A 15,751-nucleotide genomic window follows, 5' to 3' on the forward strand; every position below is an offset into this window, starting at 1 on the left:
TTGGACCCAAATGCTGTAAATACATCCATATTGAAGTAATCAGTGATGCATAATCTTCCCCAAGGATTAAGCCTCCTAGAACACAAATTCTCATCTCCTGCCTAAGTTATTTCCAAGTTCACTGCTGACCAGTCAAGTCTACTTGCCTAGTTTTCTATAAACAGACCCTGAAAAACTTGTTTTCAAAAAGCTGAAAATCTGAAGGACAATGAAGGACCACTTGTCAAAATAGCTGTAGTCACTAAGACAGAGTTACTTATGATCTTGTCTAAAGGTAGGCAAGATACATGGATCTCAAAGCTGAATGCCTGGTTTGAGAATTTGCTCATCAGTGCAATCAAATGTTAGGCTCATACTGGTCTTGTTATGCCTTACAATGTGAGTGGAGTTCCACAGGGATCGGTTCTGGGTCCTCTATTTGGCATCTACTTCTCAGAAGTCCAGGCCAACACCGAGGGACTCTGGCTGACCACATTCTATATTTCTGCTAGAACCACTTGATCTTCATTATGGTCTCAGCCAATGACTTCTACGTTTGTAACATTTAAGAGTCCAGATGTCAAATTCAGAGAATATGCAAGGTTTGGAAGATATGACTTGAAAGGAACTATCTCCCATAAATTATTAGGAGACTAACATTCACCTGATGATGACACCACAGTTCAGCATTTATACTATGATGAAAGCATGCAGAAGAGTGGTTTCAAAAATAACAGAACTGAAGACAGAATGCAGAGAAAACCCAAGGCTTTCTGCTGCATCACAGAAACTGGAATGAACAGACTATTTTATGAAAGCACAAAAAAGCAACTGGACTTAAATGTTCCACATCAGGATTTGTTAACTGAAAGGGCACATTGAGTGTATGATCCAAATCTGGTCGTGAAAAAGCAGCCAAAGCATATATTGGTAAAGATGTAATCATGTCATCAGAAAGAGCTGATCTTGGCACAACGGTTACAAATAGAAAAGTATTAAAAATGGACAGCAGGCTGTTTGTGAGCAATGATTATTCACTTACTCCAGGTAGAAGAGAAGCAAATTATTCACAGTGATAGGGGAATGTTAAGAGACAGGTTTGAGATTCAAGCTCCTGTATCAAACAGTCTTCAGGATATTTTCCAGGAGGATCAAAGACATTTTGATATAGAACTAAGGAAATATCAAAACATGAGCCAGCAAGCAAAAGGGGACCCTGATTTGCATTCTTATGAAAATAAATCTCTGAGAGACTTTGGTAGTGAAACCTTTTCTAATGTTTGAAAGGAAAATGTGTGAGAGACCGAAAATGTACAGGAGTTGACTATACAAATCAGGAGTACCATAAACTTGAATCAGAGTCTAGTGTTGGGGAAGTGAGATGATCAGGCAGAAGATGAGCAACACTGAAATTATGAATAAATGGGAGACTATAAAGTATCAATGACATTTGTGAAGTATGGCTTTGCAAGAAAAAGTGGCAGAAAAAGACAGGAATTTTGTTGACTTTGTTAAACTTGTAGGTGGACTGTAAATGATATACCTGACTTGCCTCACCTGCAAGTAAAAAAAAAAAAAAAAAAAAAAAGCTGTTTCTATTTGTATATGTATAAAACATTTCAAGATATAAATAGCGTATTACATTGCAAAGCAGTTTTGTATAATGCTCAGTAAGGGACATTTAATTGGGAGGGGGAGCTCTTTTCAGTGACCACTGTACGTGTTAAAGATATTAAACAAAAATGTTTTAGTCGTACAAAACATAGGTTTTACAATATAACAAGAGAAGAAAGGCTGTACAAAAGCAAATTTAAGAAAATAAATGCCGAGACCTTGGGCTGATGGGGTGGGGGTGTAAAAGTGTATTGATTATATGTAGAATTAATATCATTTTTCTCATTTTTACAAGGGTGGCTGTCGACATTAGTGTCCTTGGCTTAAGCTATAAACAAGTTTTTTTTGTAAGCAAACAGGCTTGAAAAATAGCACAAAATGCCAAAAGGGACAAAAATGTTATGTTGCTTGCATCTGCAAAGATATTAGCTTTTTTCTGTTTGCAAATGCTCTCAGTGGGAGGCAAAAACACTCAAGCTGAAGGAAATTGGCTATCAGAGTTCTGTAGATTCTGTTCTGAGTGAAATTTACAACGTTTTTTTCGTGAATCTGCAAAGTTGTTAGCTGTTTTTATTTCCTCATTGCGGACTACTTTTACATATGGATGAGCTGTCTGCAGATGCAAACAATTACTCTTGAGGGCTCTAAGCATTCTTTGTTGAGAAAAATGCAAAGTTTAGAGGTACAATGGCAAGCAACTCAGTGAAAATGTTAGTTAGTAAATTAAGGCATGTGAGCAAGAGATAACAGCCTCAATACTTTAATGCATTTAGCAGAACAGTGCACAAATTGGATTTATTTAAAAGTAGCCCACTACACTTTTTCTTTGGGCTAAAAGTTAATGTGTTGTAAAAGCATACAAGCTATTTTGCACATCTCTGAAGAGAACACAGATAAAAAGGGCAGACAGCAATCAGTGTAAGTGGGAACACAGGATATAAATGCACTTCAGCAACAGTAACTTTAATTTTAGAGTAAGTAATCCCTGAGAGTGGAGCTGCTAAATTTGGGGAAATTGTTCCTATAAGGAGGGTTAAAGTTCAATTATTGAAAACAGACAATTTTGTGCGTTTGTTCTAAATTAATAGTGAATGAGGTATTTTGAAACTGGATTTAGTTTTTTTGTGCAAGAGTTGTCATTAAAGCAAAAAGTCTTGGAAAAACACAACAAAGGTTCAAATAGAGATAAGAAACAACTATATAAAAAATAAACCTGTCATACATTAGTGAGTGCACGCAAGACAAAAGTTGGAAATACATACTCAAAAAGATGTCGCATATAAAAGGTGGGAACAGCAGCTTTTTATTATAAGGTTACTCCATCCATATTATCTTGGAATGTAAGTTTGCCTTATACATATAAACAAAAAGGAAAGCGTATTGAATTATGTTAAGAAATGCAGAGTGCAAATTGCAGTGCTACAGGAGGACACATTTAGAAGGAAATGAGCATGAGAATTTGACAAAAAAATTATTTCAGGATGGATATTTAGCAGAACATAAAGAACAAAGGAAAACAACAATATTGATTGCTAGGGGCAGAAAATAATGGTAGACCTGTGGCAGTAAGGGACTATGGGCAAGAGGAGGATTATGCTGACCTTATATTCCACCAAAAACTGCTATTATAGAGTTCAGAAAATTTTGGGAGAAACAATCAACTTTCAGCAGGGAATATTACTTATAGGTGGAGAATGGAACTTGATTTGCCAATAGTGAGAATGTATCAGGGGACCTAGAATGGAAAATATAACAATAAGAGGGTAAAATTGCTGAAGAAATTGATGAAAATATTTGCGAAGGACCTAGTGAATTCAGTAGCAGGAATTCAAAATAATTTACATATTATTCCCCAAGGCATAATAACTGGGCTACACCAGATAGAAATTTTACATGAACATGTGCATCTAACTGAAATCTTCAACACACATCCAACAGGCATTTTAGATCATGCACAAATAAAAACAGAGATAAAAATCTAAGGAAATACAGTAAAAATGAGTCGCTGGTGTTTTTCCATCTATCTGTTAAAATACAGGAATTTAAGGAATGGTTAGGAAAATTACTCAAGAGTTTAGGAAGACACTTTCTTCAGAAGGGATAGCTTGTGAGTCGGATAAAATCAAAATGGAGTTTAGTAATAAAAGAGAAAGATACTTTTAAAAAGTAATAGGAATTATTTAGAAGGGCTGACAAAAGTTAAAGTAATGCAGAATAAGCCGAATCTCACAGAACAAGAGGAGGAGAAACTGCAGAGTGCTAAAGAGAAATTAAGGGAGTATGTGGATAATATGTACAATTTAGAAACATTGGTGTTAAGCAACTGTTTTCTGATTATAAACTCCATGGCACACACTTTTAGCACAATGACTTGGGCAACAGAAAGAAGAAAGGGCCGCCACCAAATTTGGGGAGCCTATGACAAGAAAACAAACCAGAGATCCTATAGACGTATTACAGATATTTCAGAAATGTTACAAAAATTTGTATAAAGAAGGTGAATACAGAAACCAGAAAAGAGCACAAATGGAAATATTTATCGAAGACTTAATTATGCCAAGGTTAGAGAAAGATGATGCTTATGAACTAACAGTTAAAATAGGAAGATATGAGATACAGACGGTCACGCATAATATGCAGTGAAGTCTCCAAAAACATAGAATTCCTGTGGAAATTTGGAAGTTAGGAGGGAAGAAAGTGATAAAGGTCTGGAAGATTCTGTTTATAGTATTTTAAAATGACGGGACGCACCAGCATCTTGGAAGAAAGCTGTGGTGGTTATATTACTTAGAGGGCAAAAAGCTATCAGACCCAGCTTCACATACAACCATTTTAATTTTAAACCATGACTATAAAGTGTTTATGTCTGTACTAGCTAAAGAATGATAAAGGTGTTGCCAAAATTGATAGATACAGATTGGCATGGTTTTGTGGAAGGGAGCTAAACACTGACCGCATCAGTAGAACAATAATGATTCAGAGGGAAGTAGAATGTAAGAAAATACCACTGTATGTGAATCTTGATGCACAGAAATATTCAGAGTACGCTGGGATGTTACCAGTAGTGGAAGTATTTGTATTCTTTAATGTAATACTAAGGTTTAATTAGGAGGATAAATGAAGGATTGGAGTCAAGAATTAAACTGGGAGGGTTTGTCTCCAATACATTGTGTCTGAACGGAGGAACCAGGCATGGGTGTCTTCCCATGTGTTATTTCCTTTACATTTAGGGCTATTGACAATTTAGCAAAGAAAATAATGGACTCAAATTCAAGGACATATTTGTTATGGTAATCAAGCAACTCTTGGCTTTATTTGCAGATATTTTGTACTTGATAAAATTCAGAAATGGAAATCTTGGTGTCACAGAACGCTTTAAGACAGTTTCAAGTCATTTTGGGATATACATTTAATGAAGATAAAAGAAAGGCTATAGCCATAAATTAGTACCCATACACAAACTGTTTCAGTACTAACCATATTTATGGGGACACGATAAGATGAAGTATTTAGGACTATGGAATAAAAAGGCTTCTGTTGTGGAAGCAAAGAATAAGTGGGAAAAGACTAAACAAACAATAATACAAAAACTAGAATCTGTTTTGCTATGGATGTGGATAGTAAGATACAAGCAGTGAAAATGTTTCTAATCCATTTAGTTTTATACACGGGTCAGGCATACTTAATAAACAGAGGAGAAATTATGAACAGTGATGAATAAAGAGTTGAAGGAATTCTTCTGGGAGCAGAAGAGGGCAAGAGTTAAGTGGGATAAGTTGGCTGTCCCAATACAAAAAGATGGTTTAAAATTACCTGCTTTGAAGGAATATTTTACAGCCACACAGTTAAGGCTCATATACATAATACTAGCAGAAAGTTATAGTTCAAAGTGAAAGGTATGATGATGAAGCAGAGGAGAAGTTCAAGCAATAAGAACAAAGTGGGATTTTGGTGAAGAACAACCACCATGCAGAACATTATATTCATGAACTTGCAGAAAGTATTCTAACACAAACAAGCAACTTACACCTTCGGTAACATTCTCAAAGAGAATTATCACTTAATTAACATAAAACTTTAGCACTTTTGTCTTGCAAAATCTGATACTTCATCAGAAGTTAAAATTCTAAGACTGGGATGATTTTAAACTATGCACGAACCATGTGACCAATAAATAATCACACCTTACTGGCTACTTAATGTGCCAAGTATTTGAACATTTTTAAATATAAAGTAGTAGTAAGCTGAAACTGGCATGAGTTTGCTAGCAACAAAAATCCATCAATCCATATATATATTTAAACCATTTCAAATTAAAATTGTTAAAATAATAATCTAAATATATATATATAATAAATAAATCTGTCATAATTTTGCTGCCCTTAAACACAGGACACTATTAATCAAAGTTTATCATTTGGACCTGGTGGATTTGTGGCATCTAACTGCAGCTGCCACATAATTTCTTTTTGTTCCAACATGGTATTCTTTGACATATGACAAACACGTTGCCATGTACACAACTCGCTATGTGCTGAAATCACATTTCCTACAACACTCCAAAGTTCCTGAATAGGAAAGGATTAACAAGTAGGGTCCATTTTCTGATTGTAAAATTTCATAACAGACTTTCCCTGTTTTTCCTTTTTTGGAGGGGGCTGTAAGTAAGCTATCTTACTTTCATATTCAATTGACTCTTATCAGTTTCTTTCCTGCTTTTTATATGGAATTACAAATAAAAGTGGGAGAATACACTGATGTTTAATTAGAACAAAAGAATCTAAAGGAGATGTTTGAAACCAACAGGGAATCAATAACATCACATAGTGTGGGAAGAATGAGAAAGTGTGGTGCATGAAAATGGTGCACTTCAGCATGAGGGCTTCTACGCTGATAAATGGTGCGTGAAAATGGTGCCCTTCAGCATGAGGGTTCTACACTGGTAAATGGTGCATGAAAATGGTACACTTTAGCATGAGGGGTTGTACACTGGTAAATGGTGCCCTTCACCATGAGGGCTTCTATACTGGTAAATGGTGCATGAAAATGGTGCACTTCAGCATGAGGGCTTCTACACTGCTAAATGGTGTGTGAAAATGGTACCCTTCAGCATGAGGGGTTCTACACTGGTAAATGGTGCATGAAAATGGTGCACTTCAGCATGAGGGGTTCTACACTGGTAAATGGTGCGTGAAAATGGTGCACTTCAGCATGGGGGCTTCTACACTGGTAAATGGTGCGTGAAAATGGTGCACTTCAGCATGAGGGCTTCTACACTGGTAAAACCAAAACAAAGTTATGTAAAAGAATACAAGAACATTTATACAACATTAAAAAAAAAAAAACGCAAGAAAAATGCCCAGACATTGTTAATTTTAAGAACTTTTTCTTCGTTCTTGACTGGGTTTTAACAGATACTGGGGAAGGCCACAGAATACCACTGTGGATCAAAAAGAAATGATGTGGCAGTTACACTTAAGATGTCACAAATGCACTAGGTATAAATAAGATTTTGATTAACAGTGCCTTGCATTTAAGGACAGAAAAATTCTGAAGTCTTTATTATGTGTATTTATATTATTTAAAACAAGTAATTCAAAAAGTTTAAACAAATAGATACATACATACATATACACACACACACACATACATACTGATGCAGTTTTATTGCTAAGAAACTGAACAATTTCAGCTTTATGCTAGTTGAAATTTTAACTTTGGATGAAGTCCCAGATTTTCTAAGATGAAAGTACTAAAATTTTATACATTAAACTATAACTCTCTAAGCACATTGCTCAAGCTATGCATGTGGTTTGGTACACTTAAGGTTTCTGGAGCTTTGACATAACTAATTTGTATTCTAACTAAGCCAATACAGAAAAAGAGAGAGGAGGTTTTGTCAAAAGGGATGACAAAGTACGGTTACAGAAAACTGGCAAGAGGGAATTGGAATTTACTTGAGATACTGGTAAAGGAACCAAGGCATTAGGAGCAAATTATTAGGCAAGGAAAGGTAAAAAAAGTAGGAGGCGGCCAAGAAGTTTGGACTGCTGGTTAGAGACTACCTTTTCTATGAGGGATCAATATCAGAATATAGGTAAAGAGAAAGGGACAGGGGAGTTGTAAGTGAAATGCCTGCTCTGGTAGCGTTTTTAGTCAAATCTAGAACAGAAGCTGCTGTTAAAGGGATAATTATTAGGGCATATACAATACTACACATTAACTATAAGAATCAATCATAGGAGGCTAGAAAAGATTGGAGAGACAGACTGGCAAAGCAATTTACAAGGGAACAATGGGAGGACATGTGCTTGGCTCCCAAGTATGCAACGAAGTGCAGAAGGTTTAGGACTTTTGCTTGGAAGCATTTGCACAGGTTATTTATACTCTAAGAAGGCTTCAAATAATTTTTTGTCAGGTAGATACCAAGTGTTACAGGTGTGATGGGGAAAAAAATTACTGGGAACAGGTTTTGGCAGGTGTAATGAGTTACCAGTTTTTAAAAATTCCCTACATATTACTCTGTCAAAAAATATTGGGACAGCAAATGATTCTTTTGAGCTGGGACACATGATCTGAATTGTCTATCCACAGTAAGGCTTTAAGTTTAATTCGGTTGACTGTCAAAAAAAAAAGCAATTGCTAGAAAATGGAAGTCAAAATCTAAACCAACTGCATTTTAAGTACCGAATTAGAAGAGATAAAATAACCAGAAAAGGGATCTTTAGAAAATGGAAGGAGCATGTTATATTGAAAATAATGGAATGTGTGGGAACAACACATGCAGAATAATGTTGAGGAGGAAGAGTATGGTTAAGGGAAGGCAAATATTCATCAATTTATGTAATGTTAGACTGCATGACAGTTATAAAGACATAAAACACATATAATATATAAAGTACATAAAGGGATAAAATGTTAATATGGTTTGCTTTCTGTTGATGTATGTGTGTCTATGTCTTAAGTGACAATTTAATAAAGGTGTTTAAAGGAAAGAAAATGCAGACAATGTGGCAATTTGTGAAAAATAGCTGAAATGAAAAGGTGAAATTCATCTGATGGGTTCATAAGTATATTGTGTGGTTGTGCTAGTGTTTTCCACACACTTTATTTAGTACACTGCAGTTCACTGCCAAAATTCAATGACATGCATGGAGTGTGGTAGTAAATAGTGCCATACAGAAGACTGTCAAGCTACTGTGAATCACCAAGTGGATGTGGCACTCGTGTGCCACATGCAATGATACTTGGTGGGGGGGGGGGGTTGATGTGTAGCATGACCGTGCTTAAAGCACAGCAGGAAACAGCTACTCAGTAAGGTGTATAATACATATATAATACCTTACTAAGTAGCTGCTCCCTGCTCTGCTGTGTTCCACCACCATGCATTCATGGGATTCACTAAAAAATAATCACTCTTGGGTCGTGATGGTACAAATACTGTCAGAGGTAGTGGATAACTAAGCAAGGTATAGTATACCTCAGTAGCTGTTCCCTGCTGTGTACCACTGCTGTGCTACATAGTGACCCCCCAGTCTGGTAAAATGTGATCTAGTGCTGATATAGTTCCCACTGGCTGAAGCCCAGCACGGTTATTAAGTGAATGTGAGGAAATGTATGGTTGTGGTAGCATGGCTGCCAGAAAGGTTTCTTCTGCTGTGCAAAAGATTTTTTTTTCTCTAAATTATGGGTTAACATGCTGTAAGGCTCCGCATCACATTAGCAGAGAAGGGAGATCAGTGTGAACATGAGCACTACACCATCTGCAGGTATGCAGTCTCAAGTGTCCTATATTACCCTCTTGGGAACTACTCACACCGAGTCCTTGTACTGTTTGTGAATCACCCATGATCCTTTGGGGAGACATGCATGTTTATTCCATGCATGGAGTACTACAGAAATACAATGGTACAAGACTGCATTACAGGGTCTTATCCATCATGCACCCCTATCTCTGAATTGCACAGGGCTTTGGTATCAGAACTTCTCCGTGGTGCAGTGTTTCAGAACAGAAAAATCTATAGCGTACATTACATAAAATGAAGTTTAAGGGTATGCAGTTATGAAAATTCTTATAAAATTTAATGGTTACTGAAATAAATTACAAAACAGAAATTCTAAATAGTTAAATACTACAGTAAAACTGCAATGTAACTCACTGGACTATAATGATTTCTGGGCTCTAGATTTTTTTCTTTATATAATGATATTTGTGCCCTATATGTGATATTTAAGATTTAATGTTTTGCCTTGTACTGTATTGTCCTGAACTGTATGATATTTTGTAAGATTCGTTAACTGTCGAGCTTTTCTCCCCATCCTTCTGCTGAAAAAAATTGTCATAGCCACTCAGACTTTCTCAGTACATAACTGCTAATAAATTAGTGTGATAAAGGAACATATTTACAAAAATGAAAAACATATATTAAACATTATTTACATTGTTTAAAATTAAGAATATACGAAAAGAAAATACCTTTTTACGAAGTTCCCGCAAAGAAAGATTCACAATGTCTCGATCAAGACTTTCATCAACATCATCCAAACAAATGCTCATGTATGAGGTCTGGTCTCCCAGAAGTGTAAAAGAGTCAGCTATTATACAACAAAAAGCACTCCTGTAAATCTATCCTTAACACGTGTAGTTTCTAATATTTTCATATCCACAGACAGGCAGTTTTTTAATCATATCAAAATTATTCGCTATTAAAATGCACAGCAGTCAACAAAATTTATAAAAATTATATCAATTTATTGGCATCAATTGCTTGCGTTACGAAATAATATTGCTTTAACATAATATTGCTTTAACAAGTAATATTTTGTATGGCAGAATGTGCAAAATATTTTAGTAGTAGTAGTAAGGCAATTAATGCAAAATCATTATCTACAAACTTGAAACAAAATAACTTTCTTCAAGTCACACCCATGCAATTCAGAGGGTACACAAGACAGATAACTGTTCACCGTAACAGTAGATCTTCAAAATATCCTACACAACTGGTAAACAGCTTATACCCTTGAACTCATGCTGATGACTTTCTTGTAATCGTGAGCCCCTTGTACATTGGTATCCTTGTTCCATGAAACCAACCTATGGGACACAACTGCACCTATATTAAAAGGATCAGACTTCAAAAAGATCATTCCTGCCTTGGCAAGAGCACTTGCAAAAAAAATAGCGATAAGGTTAGAGGTTCACAGGTTGGTACTAGGCTATCGGCCCTAGGACCTATACAAGCCTAGCCATAACAATTCCCTGGCTATTTGTTCCCACAATATTTACTTCCCTGGATCCCTGTCTAGCACCCTTTATTTCTTGCAATTAATAATATAGAATCTGTGTATGAAGAAAACTAGGAACCTGTGCACATCTTTGTACTCAATTCACCCCTTCTTTTATTAAACACTTTCATTTCATAAGCTACAGCATTCATGAACAATAGAAATAGCATACTACTCATAAAGCATCCTATGTCAGGACAAAAAGTGAGTTTGGGGGGTAGGCAAAATGGTTAAGGTGTTCTTTTTACATCCGCAAGGTACACTGTTTGATTCTACCCTTTGGGAAGCATAGCTAGGCTTAAAATGCCCTCTGGGTCATTAGCCTAGTAGTCATGTATAAAACATTTTTTTGGAGCTGGGGTTTGCTTAATAGTTAAGGTGTTCATCTCACAAGTAAAAGGTATAGCATTTGATTTTCACCTTTGGTCACTTTCTGGTCAATGGGTAGGTATATAAGAGTCTGTAGACTAAATGCCTAGTATTTCACCTATGAGAAGAACTTACCTAGTGCTTCTGGCCAAATTTCTGCTACTGAGTATGAATATCACTTTCAGTCTCCCCTGAAATGAGATCATTTTCATAGTGAGACTAAGTCGGCAAAGTGTAAATAAATGAATTATCTCGTATTTGGCTCTAGTAAGACCACGGACTGGAGTTAAGACTGGAACAGATTTGTTTCACTGAGGGAGAGTGTACAGTATGTATTTGATCCGTATTGCTTAGTTCGTAGTTTCCAGAGGTGCTGAAGTTACCAAGTACTATGAAGTGAGGTATAATCAAAGCAGAGAAAGCTATACTTTCAATGCACGGTATTCCAGTCACAGCTGCATCAAAAAATAATCCACAATAAGTGGCCAAGTTTCCCGTTTATCAGTATGAATACACCCTCTGGCCTCCCATGAAAAGAGGCCATTTGCAAAGTGGGACTAACACAAAGTGTAAAAAGGAAATAAATAAAATAAGCAACTAAAAAAACACAGACACTGAAAAGAACATGGTGCCCTCAATATGTTAGTTAAGCACTTTCATTTTTAATTAACTAGAACTTCATCCGAAGTTCAATAGATTTTCAAGACAAGGAGAATTTCATCAAGTTACCTCCAGTCCTAACAAAACACAATCTAATAGTCAACTGAGAGGGCAATACACACTTTTAAGAACCTCATGAAAAAATCACAGAGAATAAAAAGTCACTTATGTGGACATGCACTTAGCTTTACTGGTAAAGAGAAATATTCTACTGCAGAATGTTGGGTCTATACCTGCTCACTTGTGCAAAGGTCATAGAATAAAAGGAAGAGTGAATTCATAATTTTATTCCTTTGCTAAATCCTGAGAACAAAGTAATGTTTAAGAAATAATGAGACAAGAATTAGTCAACATAGAAATCACTTTAAGCCAGATACCTTCATTGAAAAGCAATGAGATAACATAATTTAGCAGAGCTCCAGTGAAAAACAATCAGAAGATGTTACTGTGGAAACATTTCTGCAGCCAAGATGATCTGCTGTTCATATTGCAGATGATAGACTGTTTCAAAGGAACAGGGGACATCTGTTCAAAACAAACACTTTTTAGAATGACTGCATGAAACAGAGTGTTTGTGATGTCTTCAGAAATGCTGAAGTATTCAAAGCAATGTCCAGACAGTGCAGTAAAGAGATGCCTCAGGAGATATTTTCTGAAGTAGTTGTAAAACCGCAGAGTCTAGATGAACTGTCAAAAGACTCACCAGATAAAGAAATTCCTAGTATCTCAACATCAGCTATCCAAACCACTGAATCCCTTAAGTTTTCTGGCTTGGAAGACTGCTCAGGAAAAAAAAAATATCACATATAGTTTATGACCTGCACCATGAAATACTGCAGTGTAAGAATTAAAATGCTAATCGTGAAATACTAATGCTATATTTTTGAGATTAAAATGTCTGTTGAAAAATGTTGCATACAACTTTAGAGAGTTGTAGTGATTTTGTATATCTTGGGAAAATAGTACCATTATGTAATTATGGTCATTTACTTTATCATTTGTTAAACAGGGAAGTCTGCTGGTATGAGGTCCTTTGTCAGCACCAAACCAAGCTATATGCAAAGGACAAGCACACTGCAAAACACGAGGAAGTTATGGTAAAATCACATACATACATATATATATATATATATATATACACACACACACACACACACACACACACATGTATATAAAAATATATGTGTGTATGATTCTACTTCTAATGATCAAAAGACCACCTACCCGAAACTTATCCAAAACTAAATTTACTGAGATGACAACACCAAACCATTACTTTACTGGATGATCACACTACCAAATTCTTTAACAGGGGAAGTATGCACTTGTCCAACATTGAATGAAGAAATGTACCTCAGTATGTCAAAACCACCCAGTTGGGGGGCTACCCCCGCATCCCCCAACTAAATTTACCAACTCCGGGATCACACTACAGTGGGAAAAGGGCAAATTTCCCCATGTTGGTCAAGTGAAAATGCTCCCTGTTAAAATATATGGTAGTGTGATCATTTGGCAAATCAACAGTTTAGTGTTGTTGTCTCGACAAATTAAATTTTGGGTAAGTGGTCTTTCAACCTTTAGAAGTACACCAGTATATGGATATATGTGTGTGTGCGCGCACGTGCGTGCATGTGTGTGTTTATATATATATATATATATATATATATATATATATATATATATATATATATATATATATGTGTGTGTGTGTGTGTGTGTATATATATATATATATATATATATATATATATATATATATTAAAAACTGTACTTCAGTAGACCAGCGTTTCAGTTGACCGACTCCCACTTGGGTGAGACTCGGGTAATGGTGACAATATCATTAATACCTGGATAGCTGGCTGCATGTAATAACTGCCACCTGACTTCTCTTTCTTTTAAAATACACTTAATATCCCCTCCTCTGGGATTCATATAAACACATTTCAGAAAGGCAAACTTAAAATTGGAACATCCATTACTCGATTCTAAACGCCTGTAAGTGCATTATTTTTGTCCTTTTTCCTAATAAAATAATAATGCTTGTAAATTCTGTTCTTAAGGGCTCTGTTGGTTTGCCCTACATAGAATGCGGAAAGTACAGTTGTGTACACTTACCATAAATGTAGATGTTTGAGTGTATTCACTGTTGCAGTCATTACATTTGGGTAATCCTGCTGGCAGGTTGCCCTCAGTCAGCTTGAATTCCAAAGTCTTGGGTCCTGCGTCGGTTGCTGTCGCCTCTTCCCTGACGTCAGGTAGTCAGGGGTATAAAAGATGCAGCCGACGCCATTTTCTTCAGTTTTTCTAGCCCCAGATTGTCAGGTGCCCTCTAAAAGGTAGCCACAATTTATATATATATATATATATATATATATATATATATATATATATGTATGGATTCACTTCAGTAGCTCGAATTTACAAAATCTCGAACTGCAAATAACCGTAAGCAAAAGATCGAGTTTCGTAAACTCGAACTTCTGAAGCGAAACCAAAAAAAAAAAAAAAAAAAAAAAAAAAGACAAACTTTGCTTTTGCAGGGGGCTGAGCCCCCCTGCACCCCCCCATGTGGGGGGGGCTGAGCCCTCCACACCCCCCCTACTTAAATACACCAACTCCAAGATCGCTCTATAGTGGGGAAATGGGAAATCTCCCGTCTTGTGCTGTACGTGGAAGCGCAAAATGGGAGATCTCTCATTTCCTGTCAACACCACAAAAAAAAAAAAAAAAAAAAAAAAAAAACATTACGTACACACAGAGCGTACAAGAATCCTTGCCTCTGTGTGCATGCAATGTATTAAGGTAAGTAAACTCTTATTTTTACACACTACACATCTTCGATTTACTGAAATCTCGATCATATGGTCTCGACCATATGACATTCGAGATTTCAGTAATTCGATTATGTGAAGTGTTCCCATATATATATATATATATATATATATATATATATATATATATATATATGTGTGTGTGTGTGTGTGTGTATAAAAAACATACATGCACCAATATAAACTTTACCTTCATCTACAAGCAAATACACCACACAGGTTGTATAGCTCAGAGAAGGAAAGATAAGTTCCAGCAGAAATAAGGGGGATGGTGGGTGGGTAACCTGGACTGCAACAGTGAATACACTCGAACATCTACATTTATGGTAAGTGTACACAACTGTACTATGTTCTTCGTGTTTCACTGTTGCAGTCATTACATTTGGGTAGAGTCCCAAAGCTATGGTTGGGAGGCTGGAGCTAAACAGCATTAGGAGCGGCTATGAGGCCCTGCAGAACTGCAGTGGCAAAGCCTGCCCTGGATTTAGAGTAAAGTGTCAGATGATAATGCTTTGTAAAGGTGTGCACTGAACTCCAAGTAGCAGCCTCTAAAATGTCTTTAGTTGGAACTCCCCTGAGAAAGGCTGCTGAAGTGGCTGCAGCTCTGGTTGAATGTGGCCTAATGCCCTTAGGCACTGGCTTGCCATGTTGTGAATAGCAGAAATGAATGCAGTGGCATATCCACTTTGAAATAGTCTGCTTGGAGACAGCCTTTCCTTGTGATCCTGCAGCATATGCCACTAGTAATTGCTCTATCTTCCTGAAAACTTTAGTTTTGCCCAAATAGAATCTAAGCTGCATGTGTACATCCAAAGAATGCAGAATTCTCTCCCCCTTGTTCTGTGGATTTGGATAAAAAGTTGGCAAATGAATAGTTTGGTTAATGGCCACAGTGGACACCACCTTAGGCACAAATGTTGGGCTTGTCCTCAGAGAGACCCTGTCTGGATAAAAAAATGATAAAAGGTTCCACAACCACGAGTGCCTGTAGCTCGAACACCCGTATTGCAGAA

General features: G+C 36.4%; 1 protein-coding gene across 5 annotated transcripts in view; it reads right to left on the reverse strand.

The window, feature by feature from the left end:
* The window catches only part of LOC122791042 (myomegalin-like), a 3,200,315-nt gene that overhangs the window by 1,522,234 nt on the left and 1,662,330 nt on the right, over positions 1 to 15,751 (reverse strand). For all 5 annotated transcript variants that reach the window (XM_044058817.1, XM_044058818.1, XM_044058820.1 and 2 more), the window contains exon 27: positions 10,070 to 10,188. In XM_044058817.1, coding sequence (XP_043914752.1) covers positions 10,070 to 10,188 — 119 coding nt within the window. The remainder of the gene's footprint in view (positions 1 to 10,069; positions 10,189 to 15,751) is intronic.

Source organism: Protopterus annectens, chromosome 16.part0 (genome assembly GCF_019279795.1).
Source record: "Protopterus annectens isolate FY-2018-M chromosome 16.part0, PAN1.0, whole genome shotgun sequence".
NCBI classification, from domain to species: Eukaryota; Metazoa; Chordata; order Ceratodontiformes; family Protopteridae; genus Protopterus; species Protopterus annectens.